The sequence below is a fragment of the Rhinoderma darwinii genome, chromosome 5 (assembly GCF_050947455.1).
Source record: "Rhinoderma darwinii isolate aRhiDar2 chromosome 5, aRhiDar2.hap1, whole genome shotgun sequence".
Classification (NCBI taxonomy): Eukaryota; Metazoa; Chordata; class Amphibia; order Anura; family Rhinodermatidae; genus Rhinoderma; species Rhinoderma darwinii.
In genome coordinates, this window is record NC_134691.1 from 318,678,686 (window position 1) to 318,701,869 (window position 23,184).

Sequence of the window (23,184 nt, forward strand, 5' to 3'; positions counted from 1 at the left end):
TTAGCAGGAATGGTTTGAGAGGCCATGTCACATTTACAAAGCCCCTGAGGGGACAAAACAGTGGAAACCCCCCACAAGTGACCCCATTTTGGAAACTACACCCATTGAGGAAATTATCTAGGGGTATATTGAGCGTTTTGACCCCACAGGTTTTTTGCATAAATTATTGGAAGTAGGCCCTGAAAATAATCTACATTTTTTCAAAAAAAAATCTAGGTTTAGCTAATTTTTTCTCATTTCTAGAAGGACTGAAGGAGAAAAAGCACGACAAAATTTGTAAAGCAATTTCTCCCGAGTAAAACAATACCTCACATGTGGTAATAAACGGCTGTTTGGACACACGGCAGGGCTTAGAAGGGAAAGAGCACTATTTGGCTTTTTGAGATCACATTTAGCAGGAATGGTTTGCGGAGGCCAGGTCACATTTGCAAAGCCCCTGAGGGGACAAAACAATGAAAACGCCCAAAAAGGGACTCCATTTAGGAAACTACACCTCTTGAGGAATTAGTCTAGGGGTGTAGTAAGCATTTTGACCCCATAGATGTTTCATAGAATTTATTAGAATTAGGCAGTGAAAATAAAAACAGTCCTTTTTCTTCAATAAGACGTAGCTTTAGCGCAAATTTTTTCATTTTCTCAACAAATAAAGGAAAAAAAGAACCCAACATTTGTAAAGCAATTTCTCCCGAGTACGGCAATACCCCATATGTGGTCATAAACTGCTGTTTGGGCAAACGGCAGGGCTCAGAAGGGAAGGACCACCATTTGGAGTGCAGATGTTGCTGGATTGGTTTCTGGGCGCCTGTGGGCCCAAAACAGTGGAAACCCCCCAGAAGTGACCCCATTTTGGAAACTACACCCCTCAATGCATTTACCAAGGGGTGTAGTAAGCATTTTAACCCTGCAGGTGTTTTGTAGAAATTAGTGTTCACTCGATGTTGCAGAGTGAAAATGGGATTTTTTTCCATAGATATCCCAATATGTGGTGCCCGGCTTGTGCCACCATAACAAGACAGCTCTAATTATTATGCGGTGTTTTCCGGTTTTAGAAACACCCTACATGTAATCTTTTGCCTGGACATATGACAGGGCTCAGGAGTGAAGAGTACCATGCGGAGTGGAGGCCTAATTTGGCGATTTACAAAGTATTGGTTCACAACTGCAGAGGCTCAGATGTGAAATAATAAAAAGAAACCCCTGAGAAGTGACCCCCATTATGGAAACTGCACCCCTCAAGGCATTTATTAAGGGGTGTAGTGAGCATTTTCACCCCACAGGTCTTTTCCATAAATGAATGCGCTGCGGATGGTGCAAATTAAACATTTATATTTTTCCCAAGATATGCTATTCAGTGGCAAATGTCATGCCAAGCTTATGACGCTGGAGACACACCCCAAAAATTGTTAAAAGGGTTCTCCCGGGTATGACTATGCCATATATGTTGAAGGAAACTGCTGTTTGGGCACGCTGTAGGGTTCAGAGCCGAGGGAGCACCATTTGGCTTTTGGAGAGCGGATTTTGCTTGGTACTATATTTGTTTTGAGTTTTGCTGGTGTTTCCATTTATAATGTGGGGGTACATGTAAGCGGGGCGGAGTAGATAAGGGGCATAGTCAGGTGGTATAAAAAAAAAAATAATCCATAGATGTGTGTTACGCTGTGAAGCAATCCTTTCCGCACAGTCCAGTGTCGCACTGATAAATGGTGTCATTTCTTATCCCCCTTTTGGTCCACACTCCGCACCTTTGCAGTTTGGGGAATTTTGCTGGGAAAGTGTTGTCCTGGTATAATACGGGCGCCGTCGCTTCCAGCAGATATGTTTGGGCCCTCCCCTTCCTAGTTCCCTAATTTTAGGTCCTTGATAAATCGCCTCTTGAAACAGAAGAAATGTTCCCCTCGGGCACAACTGCATATTTTTTTATTTCCTGACTTATTGGAGCCATAACTAATTTTATTTTTCATAGACGTAGCGGTATGAGGGCTGGTTTGTTGCGGGACGAGCTGTAGTTATTATTGGTACCATTTTGGAGTACATGTGACTTTTTGATCACCTTTTATCCTATTTTTTTGGGATGCCAGGTAAACAGAAAAACGCAATTCTGGCACAGCTTTTTTCGTTTTTTTTATACAGCGTTCACCATGCGTTATAAACTACATGTTAACTTTTATTCTGTGGGTCAGTACGATTCCGGCGATACCTAATTTATAGCACTTTTTTATGTTTTACAACTTTTTGCACAATAAAATTACTATTGTAAAAAGAATGTATTTTTTTCTGTCGCCAAGTTGTGAGAACCATAACTTTTTAATTTTTTTGTCGACGGAGGTGTATGAGGGCTTGTTTTTTGCGGGACAAGCTATAGTTTTTATTGGTACCATTTTTGGATACGTGCAGCTTTTTGATCACTTTTAATTCTAATATTTGTAGGGCAAAGTGACCAAAAAACAGAAACTCTGTTAAAGTTTTTTACGTTTTTTTTTTTTTACGCTGTTCACCGCGTGCAATAAATAATATAATATTTTGATACCTCAGGTCGTTACGGTCGTGGCGATACCAAATACATATGGTTTATTATTTTTCAATAATAAAGGACTTGATAAGAGTAGAAGGGGAATTGTGTTTTATTTGATTACTTGAAATTTTTATTGTTTTCAAACTTTTATTTTTTGCACTTTTTTTTTTTACACTTTTTTTTACACTTTTTTTCAAGTCCCACTAGGGGACTTGAAGGTCCAACGGTCAGATTTTTTTTTTTTCTAATACATTGCACTACCTATGTAGTGCAATGTATTAGATCTGTCAGTCATTCACTGACAGCAAGCCGATTAGGCTTCTCCTCCCGGCGGGGCCTAATCGGCTTCCGTAATGGCAGAGCAGGAGACCATTGTGTCTCCTTTTGCCATAACAGCAGTCGCCAGTCCCGATTGCCTGTCAGGGCTGGCGATCTGCTAGTAACCGCTACGATGCAGCAATCGCTTTCGATTGCTGCATCGAAGGGGTTAATGGCAGGGATCTGAGCTAGCTCCGGTTCCTGCCGTTACAGGTGGATGTCAGCTGTACATTACAGCTGACTTTCACCGCTGATGACGCCGGATCAGCTCCTGACCCGGCGCCATCTTGCCGGCAGCTACGGAAGCCGATCAGGCTCCGCCGCCGGGCGGATCTTGACTGGCTTCGGTGCTAGGCAGACCGTGAGGCCAGTATTAGGCCTCCGGTTGCCATTGCAGCCACCGGAACCCCGGCAATTTCATTGCTGGGGCTCCGATGTGCTGCAAACACCTTAAGTGCAGCGATCGCGTTTGAGCGCTGCACTTAAGGGGTTAATGGCGGGGATCTAAGCTAATTTCGGCCCCCGCCGTTACAGTCGGATGTCAGACATTTGTTTATAATACAGTCGGATGTCAGCTGTAAGATACAGCCGAGATCCGACGATGATGGCACCGACTCCGCTTCTGAGCCGGTGCCAAACATTTGCCGTAAATGTACGGCATTTTGCGGGAAGTCAATGCTTTCCATGACGTACATTTACGGCAAATGTCGGGAAGGGGTTAAAAAAAATTCTCACGCTACATTTGCAACACCTCTGGTAAAATACTGTATCGTATCTGCCTCCTAAATATGCTGTCCGTGAGGGAACCTGCTAATCTTATTTGGAGGGCCGCCATATTGGTTTACACCGTATTAGGAATCTAAAATATGGATAAGAACATAATTTTAAAATTCGGTACTAAATCGTGCAGTACAAACCTGGAGAATCATTTCCGGAAGTCCTGTAGCTTTTCTAATATTGATGGCGTGCCGACACGTGACCGAGGGTTTTCTTCTAGTGCTGTTCGTGACGGCGTGTTATTAATGGCATGACTGCAAGGGGCAGTCACGCAGCCTTTTACTGGAGTCCCGGAGTCCAGAGCATCAGCCAGCGCTTTGCTTCGGGACTCCAGCACTGCTCATGACATTTGGTCAGTGACTTCAAGTGATGCTGATGCTCTGCCCGGGGACTCCAGCACTGCTGTGTCCATATATGGACAGTGATGTCGGCAGCAGAACTGAATTCTCAGAGCAGAGCATGATGCTCTGTTATCGTGACCACCCTAGTGGGGATGCCTCCGAAACCCACACGATCATCTGTTATCACTAAGATTGCAGTCAGTGCTTCATTCTCAGGACTTGTCCACACATAGTGGAATTGCTGCATATTTTCCGTCCGGAACTGCGGTCGGGAAATATGCAGCAGAATACAGTAGCAGCAAGGTGGGTGAAATTTAACAAATCTCATCCACACACTGCATAAAATTTCCGACCAGAAATTGACCTGTTCTGCATACTTTTTGTACCGCAGCATGTCAATTCCCGCTGCGGAAAGTGGACTGCGTTTTTCAGAGGAGATGTAACCATCTCCCAGCATTAAGAAAACGGTGTGTTTTTTCCGCAGCGGATTGTCTGTTACTTTTCAACGGATTTGCTGCACAAATTTTCTGCAGCAATTCCATTACGTGTGGACAAGCCCTAATAAAACATGGTTGCCCTTCCAATCCATTGCAGCAGGTCCTCCAGAGCGAGCGCTTTCATCTGTTTCTGCGCTGTCCTGATAAGATTGCCCAGTTCGGAGCGCTCTTTCTATTAACGCAGAATGCCCCAGTAGGGGCAAACTCGAAAAGGTCTGCTTTACCAAACAACCCTTTTAAATGGTTCTACTTCTGGTTTAGTTAAGTGGTCAGGGCGGGCCATTGGAAGCCTTCCTACTAATTAAATTGCCTAAACAAGAAATTCACTCCATTTATTTACAGCTGCAATGTGGCGTGGTACAAGTGGTTGTCCACAAAAATGGAGTTTTGGTTTTTTGTTTTCCCAGAAACTGCACCATTCCGGTTTGAGCGTTCTCTGGTATTGCAATTGCTTTGTTTCTGGAAAAAAATGGACAACCCCTTTAAAGTCCATATGTAAAACTTGTCCTGAGATCTGCCTGATGAGATCATTTACCATCTAGAAGTAAAGTGCGCCAAATTTGTACCTTTTTTTTAAAGGTACGTGTAATATAGTAAAGTCATTCATTCCTAGACTCGAGCAGGTATTGTAGATATTCTAGCGCGGATTTATGAACGTAAGCAACAGGGTCAACTTTTTGGAAATACATTAAGTTCTCTTCTTGAGTCCAGCTCTTGTACCAACTTGTGCTGCAGTCTGCAGTGCCGGCTTTGTCTAGCGCACCATTATATTGCCGCTTTAAACAGAGCAACTTGTGATCTGTAAAGGGGGAATAAAAGCACAATGCATCTCTAGCAGAGCCCAGAACAAAAGTTTACTTGTTAATATTCCCGGGACTGGATGTGAAGCCTTGCACATGAAGATGCAATCACCTCGGATGCGTTGGAAGCTTGCACGGAGCTTTTCCTCCTTTATTACCTCTATTTTGTATGTTTGTAGCGCGTTCCATGCTGCCCGGTGTTCAGTGTGTGCTATGGCTCTTTACTCTATGGATGTCATTCTGCCTATGGGTCGAAGAATAACTCTTTGATACTATGGCACTGCTGGCTGTCGAAACTGGCGTTTGCTGGACATGCTTGGACTGTCAGGACATCTATGAAATATTAATAGAAGATGGCGTTGGTATGTCCCTTTTGCGCATGTTTGTTGACCTTATGGCTTTATTGTAGGTGTGATGCACTAAAATATAAAAGGTCCGCACTAAACTAACAGGTGTTTTTATAAACATGGGGTTATAACAAGTGGGTTTTATTGTATAAAGTGGTTGTCCTTGTTAGATATGATCTGTTAGGGCTTGGTGGGCTGAAACCCCCTTTCAGCCCACCAAGCCCTAACAGATCATATCTAACAATATGTTTCTACCCTAATCAATAAATGCCCTAGGACATGACTTTGCTGAACAGGGCATTACAAGCTGTCACACGAGACCTCTAAGTTATCGACATAAAATATGGCGGCCATTGCAGTACCGGTTATTATCCCCTACCTTTCTCCAGTTTCTGAATAACCTATACCTTGTTATGGAATGTAACTTGACAAGATTGAAGATATATAGGCCCTTTAGGGAGTGTTACGCTGAGTGAAAACCCCTTTGGGCGCTGTAATGGCTGCCACTACTCATTGTCACTCAACATCTGCTCCCTGATTTTTAATTCCAAAATTATCAAGAAATTGCTAAATAAAATAAGACTATACAATAGGATACTTGAGAATTTGTTGTTTGTGGAAGGAGGTTTTTCTTAGAGACCATGTTTCTTTAGCTATGTTGCCTTGGTATGATAAGGGCATGGTGGAGCTTTTCCAGGAACTGGAGAGCCACAAAATGGCTTTGCTGTCAGTTAGCACCATGTTCTCAGCTTATGTTGTGGTGTTTTTTGTTTTTTTTTACTGTTCACCAGTTTGTGTCGTTTCTACTGTCCCCCGGCGTGTCGTCGTTTCTACTGTCCCCCGGCGTGTCGTCGTTTCTACTGTCCCCCGGCGTGTCGTCGTTTCTACTGTCCCCCGGCGTGTCGTCGTTTCTACTGTCCCCCGGCGTGTCGTCGTTTCTACTGTCCCCCGGCGTGTCGTCGTTTCTACTGTCCCCCGGCGTGTCGTCGTTTCTACTGTCCCCCGGCGTGTCGTCGTTTCTACTGTCCCCCGGCGTGTCGTCGTTTCTACTGTCCTCCGGCGTGGCGTCGTTTCTACTGTCCTCCGGCGTGGCGTCGTTTCTACTGTCCTCCGGCGTGGCGTCGTTTCTACTGTCCTCCGGCGTGGCGTCGTTTCTACTGTCCTCCGGCGTGGCGTCGTTTCTGCTGTCCTCCGGCGTGGCGTCGTTTCTGCTGTCCTCCGGCGTGGCGTCGTTTCTGCTGTCCCCCGGCGTGGCGTCGTTTCTACTGTCCCCCGGCGTGTCGTCGTTTCTACTGTCCCCCGGCGTGTCGTCGTTTCTACTGTCCCCCGGCGTGTCGTCGTTTCTACTGTCCCCCGGCGTGTCGTCGTTTCTACTGTCCCCCGGCGTGTCGTCGTTTCTACTGTCCCCCGGCGTGTCGTCGTTTCTACTGTCCCCCGGCGTGTCGTCGTTTCTACTGTCCCCCGGCGTGTCGTCGTTTCTACTGTCCCCCGGCGTGTCGTCGTTTCTACTGTCCCCCGGCGTGTCGTCGTTTCTACTGTCCCCCGGCGTGTCGTCGTTTCTACTGTCCCCCGGCGTGTCGTCGTTTCTACTGTCCCCCGGCGTGTCGTCGTTTCTACTGTCCCCCGGCGTGTCGTCGTTTCTACTGTCCCCCGGCGCGTCGTGCCGTTGCTGCTGTCCCCCGGCGCGTCGTGCCGTTGCTGCTGTCCCCCGGCGCGTCGTGCCGTTGCTGCTGTCCCCCGGCGCGTCGTGCCGTTGCTGCTGTCCCCCGGCGCGTCGTGCCGTTGCTGCTGTCCCCCGGCGCGTCGTGCCGTTGCTGCTGTCCCCCGGCGCGTCGTGCCGTTGCTGCTGTCCCCCGGCGCGTCGTGCCGTTGCTGCTGTCCCCCGGCGCGTCGTGCCGTTGCTGCTGTCCCCCGGCGCGTCGTGCCGTTGCTGCTGTCCCCCGGCGCGTCGTGCCGTTGCTGCTGTCCCCCGGCGCGTCGTGCCGTTGCTGCTGTCCCCCGGCGCGTCGTGCCGTTGCTGCTGTCCCCCGGCGCGTCGTGCCGTTGCTGCTGTCCCCCGGCGCGTCGTGCCGTTGCTGCTGTCCCCCGGCGCGTCGTGCCGTTGCTGCTGTCCCCCGGCGCGTCGTGCCGTTGCTGCTGTCCCCCGGCGCGTCGTGCCGTTGCTGCTGTCCCCCGGCGCGTCGTGCCGTTGCTGCTGTCCCCCGGCGCGTCGTGCCGTTGCTGCTGTCCCCCGGCGCGTCGTGCCGTTGCTGCTGTCCCCCGGCGCGTCGTGCCGTTGCTGCTGTCCCCCGGCGCGTCGTGCCGTTGCTGCTGTCCCCCGGCGCGTCGTGCCGTTGCTGCTGTCCCCCGGCGCGTCGTGCCGTTGCTACGGTCCGCCGCGGCGCGTCGTGCCGTTGCTACGGTCCGCCGCGGCGCGTCGTGCCGTTGCTACGGTCCGCCGCGGCGCGTCGTGCCGTTGCTACGGTCCGCCGCGGCGCGCCGTTGCTACGGTCCGTCGCGTCGTGCCGTTGCTACGGTCCGCCGCGGCGCGTCGTGCCGTTGCTACGGTCCGCCGCGGCGCGTCGTGCCGTTGCTACGGTCCGCCGCGGCGCGTCGTGCCGTTGCTACGGTCCGCCGCGTCGCGTCGTGCCGTTGCTACGGTCCGCCGCGTCGTGCCGTTGCTACGGTCCGCCGCGTCGTGCCGTTGCTACGGTCCGCCGCGTCGCGTCGTGCCGTTGCTACGGTCCGCCGCGTCGCGTCGTGCCGTTGCTACGGTCCGTCGCGTCGCGTCGTGCCGTTGCTACGGTCCGCCGCGTCGCGTCGTGCCGTTGCTACGGTCCGCCGCGTCGCGTCGTGCCGTTGCTACGGTCCGCCGCGTCGCGTCGTGCCGTTGCTACGGTCCGCCGCGTCGCGTCGTGCCGTTGCTACGGTCCGCCGCGTCGCGTCGTGCCGTTGCTACGGTCCGCCGCGTCGCGTCGTGCCGTTGCTACGGTCCGCCGCGTCGCGTCGTGCCGTTGCTACGGTCCGCCGCGTCGCGTCGTGCCGTTGCTACGGTCCGCCGCGTCGCGTCGTGCCGTTGCTACGGTCCGCCGCGTCGCGCCGTTGCTACGGTCCTCTGGCGTGTTGCATGTTTTATACTTTTTTTTTTTTTTTTTTTTGTATTTTATGTATTTCGGTTTTGTGATATTTCACCTCTTATAAGCAGAAAGTTGTGTTGAAATCAGGTTTGATGTGAATAGTAATTCTTTGGAATGTTTTTCTTTTCTCCCCCTTGCAGATGAGCCGACCAGTCCCAGTATAGACCATGAGATAGCAAACATTCCAGCCTCTGCTGTGATCTCCACATCTGTGCAGCAGCCGCCTACCATAACTACTGTGCCTCCCAGCCCAACATCTTCTGCACCTTCATTACGCCGTCTCCACTCTCATGATCACGGTAATTTTAGACTGTCTTTTAGTATTGTTTATCAAAGATCTTGAATGAAGATGTGGCCTTCTTTTACAATAATTATGCTCATTTTGTACGTATGTCTGTCTTGCAGTCAAGCTCCATTGCTGTGATTAAAAACTGAAATGAAGACTTGATCTTATGCCAATGTAGCGTATTTTATTTAGTAATTCCAAATAGGCACTTATATGAATACAGCATTGCCACCTGGTGGTAAAAACAAAGGCAAAAACAAGTTTTTATTATAAAAAAAATGTACAAAGTAACGTAAAACCTGTATTGATGTGAAAGCGTTTTGCAGCCCAGAGTTAAATTCCGTCTGTAATTTTGAGGCAGATTTTGATCTGCCTTCACGCCGTTTGCCACGTTTCTCGCTGCGTTTTTCATCCGCGACCATTGAGTACCGCGAGCAAAAACTCTTTCCCTACCTCTCATTGATGTCAATGGGTGGTCAGAGACGTAAACGCCTGAAGTTAGGGCATGTTCCTAACTTTTCCCGCAAGCCGGTTTTACCGCTCGCGGGATAAACCGCCTACCATTGAAATCAATGGGTTTTTTTTTTGGTGCGTTTTCCGACGCGGTTTCCACATTAAAAAAAAACAAAACTCCGTGTGAACAGGGCCTAATACTGCTCTTTTTCAGAAGTCCATTTTATATGTACACAGAGATACCAACTATCTAAAATAATAATCAATTTTAAATTCACTTCTATTGCAAGCAAAAGACTGCAATGTAACCAAGAACGGTACATCAATGTGACCTCGTGTTCGGCCTGGCCGATTTTGTGAATCTCCATGTAATTGGATCCCGTTCCTTGCAGATAATATGCTTGCGGTATATTTGTTAAAATAGATTGTGCTGCATGCTTTGAGTTCATATGTCTTTCATCTGACATCTACAGTTATTTATGACTAGCAGTATCTTTGCCTTACTGTATATAATTACTATGTGAGATTCTCTGGAGAGGTTTAATATTCGCAAATTGTTTCGGTCCATGAACTTTGACTGTTTATAGTCCCGGCTTATAGGCCATCAATGTGTGATCGATGTGTCTGGAAAAACTTTGATAGGTGGGGGTCCCTCGGGACAAGCGCCACTGATCACACATGGTCTATATCACATCTATGGATATTCCTGGAAAGACTATTTGAAGGGGGTCTCTGCTTTGGACAATCCCTACTTAGAAGTGTCCCTTGCCAGTAAACTGATCACAAAGTGTCTCCGTGCTGTGACCCCACTGATCAGCTGTAATTTGTAAGGAAACATTGGCAATAAGTGTTCAATTTCCCTGCAGCACCACCACAGGGGAAATGAAGCATTACACATTGCCCATTTATAGCAATAGGTTGTCTGTGTTGTAAAAGACATGTTAGGTCCTTCAGAGTGAGACGCTCTTTTTGTAACCGCTTTCCAATCTGGACAAGAGAGACCCCCTCTATTAACCCAGAAGTCTCCAATCGGGTATATGAAAACTGGGTTTTCTAAACTGGACACCATCTTTAATTTGTCGACCACTGTCCTATTGTCACTCAATTTTGTAACCTATTAAAAATGTTTGGGTTAAAGCTTATCCTAGGAGAGTATTCTTGCAGTCAATAGAAACCTTATATAATATGTATCTGGTTATCCACACATTGGGTGTAGAGTAAAACTGATCTATTGTATGTAAGGCTGGAGACCTTAATAGAAGTGGATATTGAGCAACTCTAATGAGGATGAACATTAGGCTTCTTAAACAATTTTGGAGTGAACTGGTTTGCATAGGACTGCAGGTAAATGTACTGCTTTCTGATTTATTATGAGGCATAAAAGAAACACTGAGCTCTGCTACATCTATATATTCCGTATATTATCTGCAAACTATGATGCAAAACGATTAATTTAATTTCAGAACTGACCAGGCCGTGCGCTCTTGAAGTCTATTCCGATTCGAAGGCCGAAAGGTCTAAATCCTGCGATGAGGGCCTCGATGACTATAAGGAGGAAGAGAAGGCGTAAGTTGCCGTAAACGCTCATTCCTTATCACCTATTTCCTCACGTAACCGATAATCTAATAATTCTGTTCCTCTTTTCCATCTTTCAGCAGAGCCCTGAAGAATGTATCCAGCTTGAAAGGCATTAAGGTTTGTTTTGCTTGGCTCGGTATACAAATGACATACATATTCATGACGCTTACCACCATGCTGTGTAGACTTGTTCCGTCTTCTCGGACGTCTTATTAGTGTTCACCTTGTCTGCGAAGTCCGTAGATATATCAGGTTGTCTGATCTTCTAGAGATGGTTCTTGGAAGTGGAAATCACATTACTCTGCTTTATAACTAGAAGTATGTAAAGGCTTGAGACTGATCTTTACAGCATATAAAATCGCCTTAATCTTGGATTTATGGACATTCTGGAAGGTTTCCAAGGACGCGCTGTTGTGTCCGTAGAATTTTCATTGTATTTCTATGATCTGCATTGTGATCTAGTCCCACATCAGAGGACAGACATCTATGTATTTTACATATGTATGTCATTGTATTGTCTGTTTACTGCCTATTGACAGTATACGAGAACAGCTGGATATCCCAATTTCTATAAAAGTATTTTAATATGGGCTTTTCAGTTAATGACGACCCTATTACATCATCCCAGATTTTCCGATCCAGCATGGTGTCCCATAGGAAAGCATAGAAGATTAACAGCTTCCATCACGTAGTAATGATCTTGTCTATGAAGATTACTCACTAAGGAAATATGCCTGGAATGCTTAGCAATTTCATGTAGTCTTATGGCCTCGTTCAGATTGGGTGTATTACATTCAGAATAGAGATTCTTAGAGGTTTGTCAGGATTTGGCTTTTAGAATATTTTTTCTTATTCCAGCAACAGCGCCATTCTTGTCCTTTTGGCTTTGTCTGGTATTGCAGCCCATCTGTAATGAAGTGAATGGAAGAGCTGCAATATCAGGAAGAAAAAAAAAAAGACCCTTTTTTCGAAACCCAGGCAACCTCTTTGTATACGCCTATTGGGAAAAGGCCGAACCTGCTTTCCTAAGTTACTGACGCATGTGACGCATGTTACTAAACATGTATTTTCCTTCAGGTTCCACAGAGTATGCAGTCTTCCGAGGACTCGGAGTCCAGAAAAGATTCTTCCTCAGATGTCTTCATTGACTCGAACAAAGAAGGATATTTGTACTTCCGGCAACTGATTACTGATAAAGGAAAGGTAGGCATTCGTAACTAGATTAGAATATTCAGTCTGAATAGTTTTGTTTTTTTTCTAATCACAATAAAAACCATCTCTAGTTTTGTGCAATTTGACTGCGAAGTTTAAAATATTAAGGAGGCAAAAAGCCAAAACCAGTCACCATGAACCCCACTACCTGTCACCGGTTTTGTATTGTAGGTTTTGCTAAGCTGATGCTACCATTAGAATGGATCGATCAAATCACGATCACCCTCCATACATCTGAACTGAGGTTTCGACCTCAAATTAAAAGATCTGAAATATTTTATAACTCCCCCACATACGAATCGTCGATCTAACATCACTATTATCACGTTTATTTTTAGAGAGTTGGTGGCAGTATGAGGCCTTGGAAGCAAGTATATGTTGTTTTACGCAACAGTTCCTTAAATCTGCACAAGGATAAGAAGGATCAGACTGGACATTCATCATCTCAGTCTGAAGAGGAGCAACCAATAAATATTAGCGGGTGTTTAGCCGATATCTCGTACAGCGAAACAAAACGGAAGAATGTGTTTCGTGTTACAACTTCCAACCGGGAGTATCTCTTCCAAGCTGAAGACCGGGACGAAATGTTGGCATGGATCAATGTCATTCGGGAAAATGGCAACCAGAATAATGAGGTACTGGAGGCACCCCCTTAACTTCCTACTCTGAGCTACAAGACCTATGTACATTCCCAGGAGTTTGAGAATAGACATTATATGTGATCAAAACTGTACGAAGATAGCCGATGGGCCTACCATAACTTTAATTTATCATCCAGAGTATTTTGTATTGTAATTTACATCTATTACATCAAAGGATCCCAACCTTTTCTAGATCGTGAGCCACTTTTATGTAAGACAAATAGCGTTGAGACATACTAGGTATCAAAAGGGTGAAGACGTGACAATCATGTGGATCCTTCCTAAGTATTCATTGCCAGTAACATGGTTTTGAGCCTAGTGTAAAGCGTCATTAGTATGACACCCCGCTGCCAATAGGACATAATCATATTTAAAGAGGCTCTGTCACCAGATTTTGCAACCCCTATCTGCTATTGCAGCAGATCGGCGCTGCAATGTAGATTACAGTAACGTTTTTATTTTTCAAAAACGAGCATTTTTGGCCAAGTTATGACCATTTTTGTATTTATGCAAATGAGGCTTGCAAAAGTCCAAGTGGGCGTGTTGAAAAGTAAAAGTACAACTGGGCGTGTATTATGTGCGTACATCGGGCGGGGCGTTTTTACTACTTTTACTAGCTGGGCGTTAGGAATGGGAGTGTATGATGCTGACGAATCAGCATCATCCACTTCTGTTCGTTAACACCCAGCTTCTGGCAGTGCAGACACACAGCGTGTTCTCGAGAGATCACGCTGTGACATCACTCACTTTCTGCCCCAGGTCCTGCATCGTGTCGTCCACATCGGCACCAGAGGCTACAGTTGATTCTGCAGCAGCATCAGCGTTTGCAGGTAAGTAGCTACATCGACTTACCTGCAAACGCCGATGCTGCTGCAGAATCAACTGTAGCCTCTGGTGCCGATGTGTCCTCACTCGTCCGACTCGATGCAGGACCTGTGAGTGACGACACAGCGTGATCTCTGGAGAACACGCTGTGTCTGCACTGCCAGACGCTGGGCGTTCTGAAGAGAAGTGGATGATACTTCTATACACAACGCCCAGCTAGTAAAAGTAGTAAAAACGCCCCGATGTACGCACATAATACACGCCCAGTTGGACTTTTACTTTAAACACGCCCAGTTGGACTTTTGCAAGCCTCATTTGCATAAATACAAAAATGGTCATAACTTGGCCAAAAATGCTCGTTTTTTAAAAATAAAAACGTTACTGTAATCTACATTGCAGCGCCGATCTGCTGCATTAGCAGATAGGGGTTGCAAAATCTGGTGACAGAGCCTCTTTAAAGCTCCCACCAGGTTTGGAGCAACAATTCCCTTTTCTCGTCTAGGTGCGTTTTTTTTGTCCTAAAAGACCAGGATCTAAGGCTGGGTTCACACCAGTGTTCGGCTTTCCATTGTTCTGGTCAGTCAGAGGAGCAGAACATCAGAAACGCCAGTTCCGTTGTACGACTAACACAACCGTTGGCCGATGGAACCCATTGACTTTAAAGCTGCGCTGTTGTTTCCCGTATTTTCGGTCAGGTCTGTGACAGAGGCCCCTCACGGAGCTTCCAATGCAGATGTGAACGAGGCCTAACCACACAAACATGTTTCTTTGTCTGTCAGCAACCACTGCTACGCCTGCCGGCAGATCTTCTTTCTGGCCAGGAAAAAGCTGTGATATTTGAAGTGATCACTGAAGACTTCTAAGTATTTCCCCTCCCCCTCTGTCTAGGAAACAAACCAGGCGAGCAGGGACCTCATAGAAGAACAGCGGAAGCGCAAGGACTACAATGCCGTAATGAAGTAAGCGACATTATTTGAAGAATTTATTTTTCTCTTTGTAAAAGCCCAAGTAAAAAGAAATAACCTTGAATTTTCTTTCCATCTCAGATCCTCCACCAACAAAAGTGAAGCATCTCCCAAACCTACCCGCCAGGCCCTCACCATACCAAATATTCTCAGTACTAGAAGTGATTCAAAACTGCAGAGTCCACACTCCCCGAAACAGGATTCAGAGCGAAAGCTGCCCAATAAAGGTTCATAACCATCGCTTTGAAATGTCTTACAAGTTACAGAAGCTTTTTTAGTTGATCATGACTTGTGTTTACTAGAATAAAGGGTTCACCGGACACAGCGCCTTCCTTGTCCATGGGCTATACCTGGTATTGCAGCTCATCCCTATTCACTTGAGCTGCAATACCAGAAGCAATCCATGGCCAAGAGAGGTGCTGTTGATGGGGGTGTGTGAGCAGATCCTCCTTTGTTTGATTTTTTTATTTGTTTTTTTTTTATTAATGGAAGGAACCCGCCTTTATTACTCAGACTGTCCTAATAAGGAGGGTATTTTGAAATCCGTTTCTTTAAGCAATGACCCCCCCATAGTTTTTCTTCTAGTCTGTTCTGTTGGTGTATTATTTAATGTCAATGTAATAAATAAATAATTTAAAGGTCTGGTTTATGAGACAAGTCTATTTCTCCCTCTCCCATGACCGAGCATGCTGCTGACTCACTAACACCTCTCAACCTTCTGACTCATTCTTAGACAAAGATGATTTACAGGGTAGTGAAGTTCATTAAAACTCATGACCTTTTTTTATTTTTATTATTTTAAATTCAAGATGAAACGAGTCCACCTAAAGACAAAGGAACGTGGAGGCGAGGTATTAATAACATTATGAGAAAGACCTTTGAGAAGAAGTCAACCGGTGGCGGCACCTTTGGCGTTCGTCTAGATGACTGTCCCCCTGCTCATTCCAATAAAGTAAATACATGATCCAGTCACTTGTATAGGAATGTCTCCGTGGTGATATTTTAGCATTAACTCAATGCTTTTTTTGTTCTTTTTTTAGTATATACCGTTGATTGTGGATGTATGCTGTAAATTAGTAGAAGAGCGGGGGCTGGATAATACTGGGATATACAGAGTTCCCGGTAATAACGCAGCGATCGCCAGCATGCAGGAAGAGATCAACAAAGGATTTACAGACATCGATCTGGAGGATGATGTATGTTTATCAAAACCTATTCCGGGGTTGAGATCGTAAGAAAGATTTGCAATGCTTATTTTTAACTTGACTTTTACTTTGTACTATAGAAATGGCGGGACTTGAATGTCATAAGCAGTCTCCTGAAATCCTTTTTCCGTAAGCTTCCAGAGCCTCTGTTTACTAATGGTAAGAAGCCGAAAATCATTATTGAATGTATGTGAAGTCTCACAAAGACAACCTCTTCTCGTACGCCCATTGCGTCTATCTGGACATCATAGAGAAGGGAGGAATGACGTCAATCATGACCCCCTATGAGCCGGCGCATAGGTCTGCACACACAGATCTCTTGCTCTAGCGGACTCCAGTAATATCTGCATTACATGCATGTAATGCTGCATTTCATTTGCAGTGTATAGTTAGAAATGGTTTCCACCAGTTATAAGGCCAGGGCTACACGGCGACTTTAGTCGCACGACATGAAGATTGCGACGTGACATGATTGTGAATGTTGTCCCATTACAACATTCAACTTATACGACAGTCACCTAAAGTCAAAACCTGCTGTATTTTTTTTATAAATAATTGTGCGATTCTCCATCTCCCATAATATAAACTATGGTAAGTGAGTGCACCGGCCATACGTGAATATGAGGTCACACTTAAAACTATGAATGCAGCGCTGGAAATTACTGGTGTTTATATGACATTCTTTAATTTGGAGTCTGTACAACGCATTATATATGTGGCCGCAAACTAAAAATTGAGATATTGAGTGATTATTTCTGTAGCTTGCTCAGAGGATCAAATTCTAAGAGTTTAGGTTTTGTCTCTGGAAGACGTCCAAAGGGTTGAGCAATTATTGAAAACGCTTAAGTAAAGTTTGAAGTTTTGTTGACTAACTAGATCAAGTCACGCTATTCAAAAAATTCAATGCTTTCCTTAATGCTATCGAGCACGTACACACGAGCATTGGCCAACGTCGGGCATCCAGTCTTCTATTTTTTTTTGCTTTTTTTCCCCAAGTACTCAAACATTCTTAAAGGGTAACTAAACGTTTAACAAACTTCTGACGTGTCATAGTGACATGACTGAAGTTTTGATCGGTGGGGGTCCGAGCACTGAGACCTCCACCAATCAATAAAACGAAGCATCAGAAGTGCTCGTGTGCGCTGAGCCACTCTTGTTTCTGTTCGGCTTTTTCCGGAAAGCCGATGTGGCGGTGTACGGGCCCATAGACTTTATACTGAGTCCGTACATCGATTTCTGGAAAAAGCAGAACGGAAACTAAGCGCTCAGTGAGCCCTTCTGACATTTTAGTTTCAGTAATTGGTGGGGGTCTCTGTGCTCTGACCCCCACTGATCAAAACTTCTGACATGTCAGAAGTTTGAACGTTTAGTTACCCTTTAAAGAGGTTTTCCCATGAAGGACATTTATGACGTATCTACAGGATATGTCAGATAGATGCGGGTCTCGTCTTTAGAACGGGGCCCCCTAAACCTGTTCAAGCTTTTGGTACCAACGCTGTCTCCCGGCCACTTATTGACTTTATGGTCGGGAGTTACGCAGTTTCCATAAGTCCCATAGAACTGAATGGTAATTACGGAAATAACGTAGCTCGCGTGCTAAGCTGCTTCCGTAACTGCCATTCACTAGTGTAAGAGTTACGAATACGCCGTAACACAGCAAGCTTCGCTGTTTCCGTAACTCCCGACCATAAAGTCAGGAAGTGGCCGGGAGACAGCATTCACACCAAAAGCTAGAACGGGGTTTAAGGGGCCCTGTTCTAGAGACGAGACCCGCATCTATCTGACATTTATGACATATCCTGTGGCTAGGTCATAAATGTCCTTCATTGGAAAACCCCTTTAAACTTTTTATTAAAGCATTATTAGACTATTAGTACTAGAATTGATAATTATCACCGATCCTGTGGATAGGTGATGATTGTCAATTTTGGCACAAACCCTTTAACTGCTCTAATCTTAAAATGCATGAGCCAGAAAAAAAAAACATGGAAGCATAAGGCCAGTTTTGCAGACCGAATTTTATCCTGTAAGTTTACGTCTTACCATGGGATTTTGATCTCTTTCAGAAAAATGGAGCCCATGTCACTATAAAGGAATATTGAACCGGTTTAGAAAGTGTATTGAACTGTGAATGTAATTTTTTTTTGTTTCAGATAGATACAATGACTTCATTGAAGCAAACCGTAGAGAAGACCCCAAGGAAAGACTCATAACGCTAAAAAGATTGGTAAGATTCAGTCCAAATAACTCCTCCAGCCATAATGACATTAGTCCTTATTACTACATTTCATCCATTTTTGCTTTTCTCATACTGATGCCTTGTAGACACAATCTATGCTTTTCTTTTAAACCTCAGGGTCTTAGTAGCATTACGTTACACTGGTCAGTAAATTGATTGATTTATGTATCATTAGCGTTTACCGTTTGAGAAGGCAATTTGCCCATAAACAGACCCACATGACTGCTTATATCAATGCACTGACCACTACAGTTCAATTTCCATTAAAATTGGTGGCTGCTTATGATGCCTTCAGTACATAGGGATTTAATTATTACAAGGCTTCATAATGCCCAAGAGAAGGCAAGTATGACAGCCGCAAGCGAAGGACTTGATCAGGTGCTTCTGACTGGCTGACGGTAAGCGCTCCCTTACATGGTCCATGTCTCAGGCCGGTCACCTTACCAGGCTGTGTATGTGACCAGCTTCACTATATCTTGAACATTGGTCCTAATCTGCTGCTCTCATTTCATAGACAATTATTTTCTTTTTTGATTTTTAGATACTTGATCTACCGGAGCATCACTACGAAACGCTCAAATTTCTTTGCACGCATCTGAAGACTGTGGCAGAAAATTCGGAGAAAAATAAGGTGACTCGTCGAAGACCTAATTCTGGCAGAAAGTTTTCTAAGTTCTACCTCAGGCCTGAATCCACCAATCTCCAAGTTTAGCTGTGGTCCTTTTTTATGCGCTTTGGTAGTCTTAAGGTGGTTCTTTGTTCTTTGACCATTAAAGGGTATTTCTCATAATGATAAATAACCTATCCATAAGAGAGGTTATTTTCTGATTGCTGGGGGCCCCACAGACCGTGGGGACTAAGGTCCCGAGCCCCTGTCCCCCCCCCTGTCCCCCCCCCGCTTGAGGGCAGGATATTGAATGTAGAGGCGGACCAGCATGCACGTTGCCACTTCTTTCAAAGTCTATGGGAATGACTGAAACGGCCGAAGTTCTCCCAGCTAAGATCTGTTTCGTTTTTGTTTTTTTCATTTTCTTCTGATAGTAATGTAGATGAGGTAAACCGTAATTTAGTTAGTTTTCCTTCCTTAATCTGCAGGTAATCCCCTCCAGTCCAGTACTTCCTCTGTCCAACGTGACTGCTCTTAGACTCCTAGAATCTCACAGCCTCTTATGTGTTGACCAGAAGTCAGATCAGAATAAGATATCACACAATATCACTTGTAATGTTTTCCAATTGGGTTGCATGAAATTGCATGTGTATGTTCTATTCTATATGACCGTAATCTAGTAATCGCGGCTATTGAATGGGATTTCAACCTCCTTACCCCATAGGATTCTATTTAAAATTGCATGTGGTGGTATTCAATTGTGATGTTATGCTATCATGAGTTTTTTTATCTTTAAAAAGAAAGCTCCTCTCCTATATCAGAGAAAATCTAAAATTGTAAAAAATATACTCATTGCCTGCGATTTTGCAGTGCATGATGGTGTGTAAGTCGCTGTGAAGCCCTAACCTTCTACAGATTTGTTATAAAAAAAAAAATTAAATAAACAGATGTTTATCATACGTCCCTACTTGTGGGTTTTATGATTGGACCTTAAAAATAAATTTTTTTAAAAAATCATTTGAATACATACATTATATGTTTAAAAATAACTAATAAATATTCAAGTGTGTATATATAGATGGAAAAATTAATATTTTACTCAATGAACCAAAATTTGGCCATCCAAATAGTTTGGCGTTATGGGCTCTGTAGACTTCATGTATATAATATACTGGGGGAAAAAAAATCTTACAGAGACAATCCATTAATATGAATGGGCAATGTGTAATACTTAATTTCTCCTGTGGTGGTGCTGCAAGGAAATTGTGCACTTACTGCCGGGTTTCAGCTGATATGGGGGGGGGGGTTTTCAGCAGGGGGATGTTTTGTGATCTCCTTATGGTCAAGGAACCCTTCTAACAAGCAGGGATTGTCCAAAGCGAAGAACCCTTTTTATGTTTGCACCATTGAATTTACTCTAGGCTGGATACACACACAGCGTTTTTGCAGCGTTTTGTGATTGGGTGTTTAAGTGCGGCCGGATGTTACATTAAAGTCAAAATAGTAAAATATCAAATGTACAACACACAACTACATCTTGTATTGTGACGTTTTTGCTCTAGGTTTGGCGGTTTTCCCATAGGCTTCTCTAGAAGACTTTCAAAACGCCAGAAAACAACCATGTACTAATTGAGACCAAATGAAAATTGCCACTAAAAACGCCTTAAAAAAACCGCATGTTTCATTTTAATAACACTAGCGCTTTTAGAGGCATTTTTTTGATGCAGTTTAAAACGCCAAAATTTTTTTCTGTGTGAAGGAAGTCTTCGTGATCCTCCACTTTGGTCAATCCCTGCTTGTTATAAGGGTGCGTTGACAATAAGCAGATCACAAAGTGCCCTCCATGCTGGGACCCCCAGTGATTAGCTGTCATTTTCGGGGAAGCCTGGCATGAAGTGTTACATTTTCATGCAGCGCCCCCACAGGGATAATTAAGCATTACATAATGCCCATTCATATCAATGTGTTGTCTAAGACAGGACAGGTTATCCAGAGCAAGAGACGTTCTATGTAGCCACTCTCCACTCTGGCCTAGAGATGAGGATCCTGAACATGGGACCCCCTCTAATAACTCACAATTCGCTGATGGGGTATATAAAAATCGGTTTTCAACGCTGGACAAACCCTTACAACGTGCAATCCCTTCAGCCAGTAGTGTAATTTTTCCTTGGTGTGTGTGGATTGATGCATTTAGACTTCTCTTTACTAGATGGAACCCAGAAACCTGGCCATTGTGTTTGGTCCAACTTTGGTCAGAACATCAGAAGACAACATGACACACATGGTCACGCACATGCCTGACCAGTACAAAATAGTGGAAACCCTTATTCAATGTGTAAGTGAATCCATACATTCCATGTGACTTTTTTTGGGGGGTAGGCGGGGGTTTCTTATATTAAATGTCCGACTTTTTTATTTTCATTTTGTATTTTTAGCACGATTGGTTTTTCAGTGACGAAAGTGCAGACGAACCAATTGTAAGTATTGTTTCCAGTTTGTTTATTTTCTTAAGGAGGTAACGAAGAATCCCAAAAATCTGCAAAGCTGATGATTTATTTAAAGAGAAATTCACCACTCTTTGCTTTGTTTTGCGTGTCTGGTTAATATTTAGATGTAGCAGAGCTGAATTTGTCATTTTAATCTTTTGGGCTCAATAGTGATTAAGTGATCTGGAATTCTAAAATTTAAAGCAAAAGGAAAAATTGCTAAGAAAAATGACCATGATATCCTTCTGTTCCTTAACCGCTTGAAAATCTGGCCATTTTAGGCCTCAGTGACCTGAAGAATTAATTTTTCTATTTTGCTTCTTTTCATTTCAGCAATGATTTATTTATTTTTTTTAATCTTGATTTTTTTTATTTAAATCAACATAGATTTTCGTTTTTTTCCAAATGAGTTGCAGCACTTTATAGTGCCAGTCTGTGCTATGCTTACATTAACTATAATGTACTGGCATATTTATGTGCCTGTGTGTCGAGCAGTGGCATACATAGAAGTGAGGGGGGGCCCATAGCAAAGATCAAAAATTAGACCATTCTGGTGCTGCTTTTGACACCCAGGACAGAAGAGCTTAGTGATTATTACTCCCTCCATGCCTTTTCCATGACCCTTGGGCTGATTCCCTACCCCATTGTTTGTGTGCAATGCAGTAAATGTGCGTGCTGTACAGATTCCCAACTAGTAGCAAAGGGGATGTGAGAATAACCAGGGCAGGGCCCCCTCTCTTAAGGGCCCCATAGCCTCCTGGTCTCCATCTAAGGTATCTATACCCTTGATGATGAGCATTTTTTTAGCCATTAGTTGGCCTCAATTTTGCCTTTCCGTTTTCTTTTTTCCCCACCTCCAGCGTATAAAAATGGAATATGGAAAAAGGGATGGGACTTATTTCCATTACATTTCTTGGTCTGCAGTGTTGACAGATCAGCTAAATTGTCATCCTTTCCCAGTCAAACACTGAATGAATCTGGGGTAAAAAAAAACAACCTGTATTCTCTAACAAATGTCTTGAAGATTTTAAAGGGTTAGGCCTCATGCACACAACCGTAGCCGTGTGCAGGGCCGTGGTTTTCGGGTCAGACGGCTGCGGAGTGTCACCTGCGGGCCGCCCGAAATTCGTGAGCCGTGCACATTAATTTCTATGAGCCTAGACCACAAAACACGGCTGTAATAAGACATGTCCGTTCATTTTGCGGTCCAGGCTCCTGGCCCATGCACGGTCGTGTGCATGGGCCTAACTAAACTTTTGACATGTCAATGGCATTTCAAAAGTTTTGATCAGTGGGGTCTGAGCACTGAGACCCCCACCAATCGCTAAAGTGAAGTTGCAGAAGTGCTTGGGTGCGCGCTGTGCTGCTTTTGTTTCTGCTCGGGTTTCCTCGGAAAGCCGAGCGAGCGGTGTACGGGCTCATAGACTTTTTATTGAGTCCATACACCACATGCTCAGCTTTCCACGAAAAGAAACAAAGCAGCTTCGCTCTCGCCCCAAGTGCTTCTGCCGCTTCGTTTTAGCATTTGGTGGGGAGCTCGGACCCTCACGATCAAAACTTTTGACATGTCACGGTCATGTTACGTTTTTTTTAAAGTCCAATTACCAAATCTAACCACAATTGGGCGTCCTTTAGGCGGGATTCACACGACCGGGTCGGGTCCGAGCCCGAGTGCCGGCCGGTAAAATCGGCCATTCTGCCCGGCCGGTTTGCATAAAGTTATGCATCCGTGCCGGGCCGGGCAGATCCGGACAGTGACATCAGCGGCAACTCCTGAAGGGGAATCCCCATGTGTTCGGGGATTCCGCTTCAGGAGTTTCCCCTGATGTCACTGCCCAGATATGGACAGAGACATCAAGCGCTCTGTCCAGGAGCGGAATCCCCGAACACACGGGGATTCCGCTCCTTCAAGGAGCTAAAGTGCGGCTAGCACATAGCAGAGCGGGGAGATACCTCCCCGCTCTGCTATAGTGGCGTCG

At 44.9% G+C, this 23,184-nt stretch overlaps 1 protein-coding gene across 8 annotated transcripts in view; it reads left to right on the top strand.

Moving 5' to 3' along the window:
* ARHGAP21 (Rho GTPase activating protein 21) overlaps positions 1-23,184 on the top strand; it is a 158,174-nt gene that overhangs the window by 119,604 nt on the left and 15,386 nt on the right. For 5 of the 8 annotated variants that reach the window (XM_075827539.1, XM_075827534.1, XM_075827536.1 and 2 more), the window contains 14 exons: positions 8,849-9,007; positions 10,911-11,013; positions 11,103-11,142; positions 12,103-12,228; positions 12,576-12,872; positions 14,592-14,662; positions 14,750-14,895; positions 15,478-15,620; positions 15,709-15,864; positions 15,954-16,032; positions 18,027-18,100; positions 18,654-18,743; positions 20,929-21,054; positions 21,155-21,196. In XM_075827539.1, the coding sequence (XP_075683654.1) occupies positions 8,849-9,007; positions 10,911-11,013; positions 11,103-11,142; positions 12,103-12,228; positions 12,576-12,872; positions 14,592-14,662; positions 14,750-14,895; positions 15,478-15,620; positions 15,709-15,864; positions 15,954-16,032; positions 18,027-18,100; positions 18,654-18,743; positions 20,929-21,054; positions 21,155-21,196 (1,652 nt within the window). The remainder of the gene's footprint in view (positions 1-8,848; positions 9,008-10,910; positions 11,014-11,102; positions 11,143-12,102; positions 12,229-12,575; positions 12,873-14,591; positions 14,663-14,749; positions 14,896-15,477; positions 15,621-15,708; positions 15,865-15,953; positions 16,033-18,026; positions 18,101-18,653; positions 18,744-20,928; positions 21,055-21,154; positions 21,197-23,184) is intronic. The other 3 variants (XM_075827540.1, XM_075827535.1, XM_075827538.1) reach the window with 1 other exon arrangement.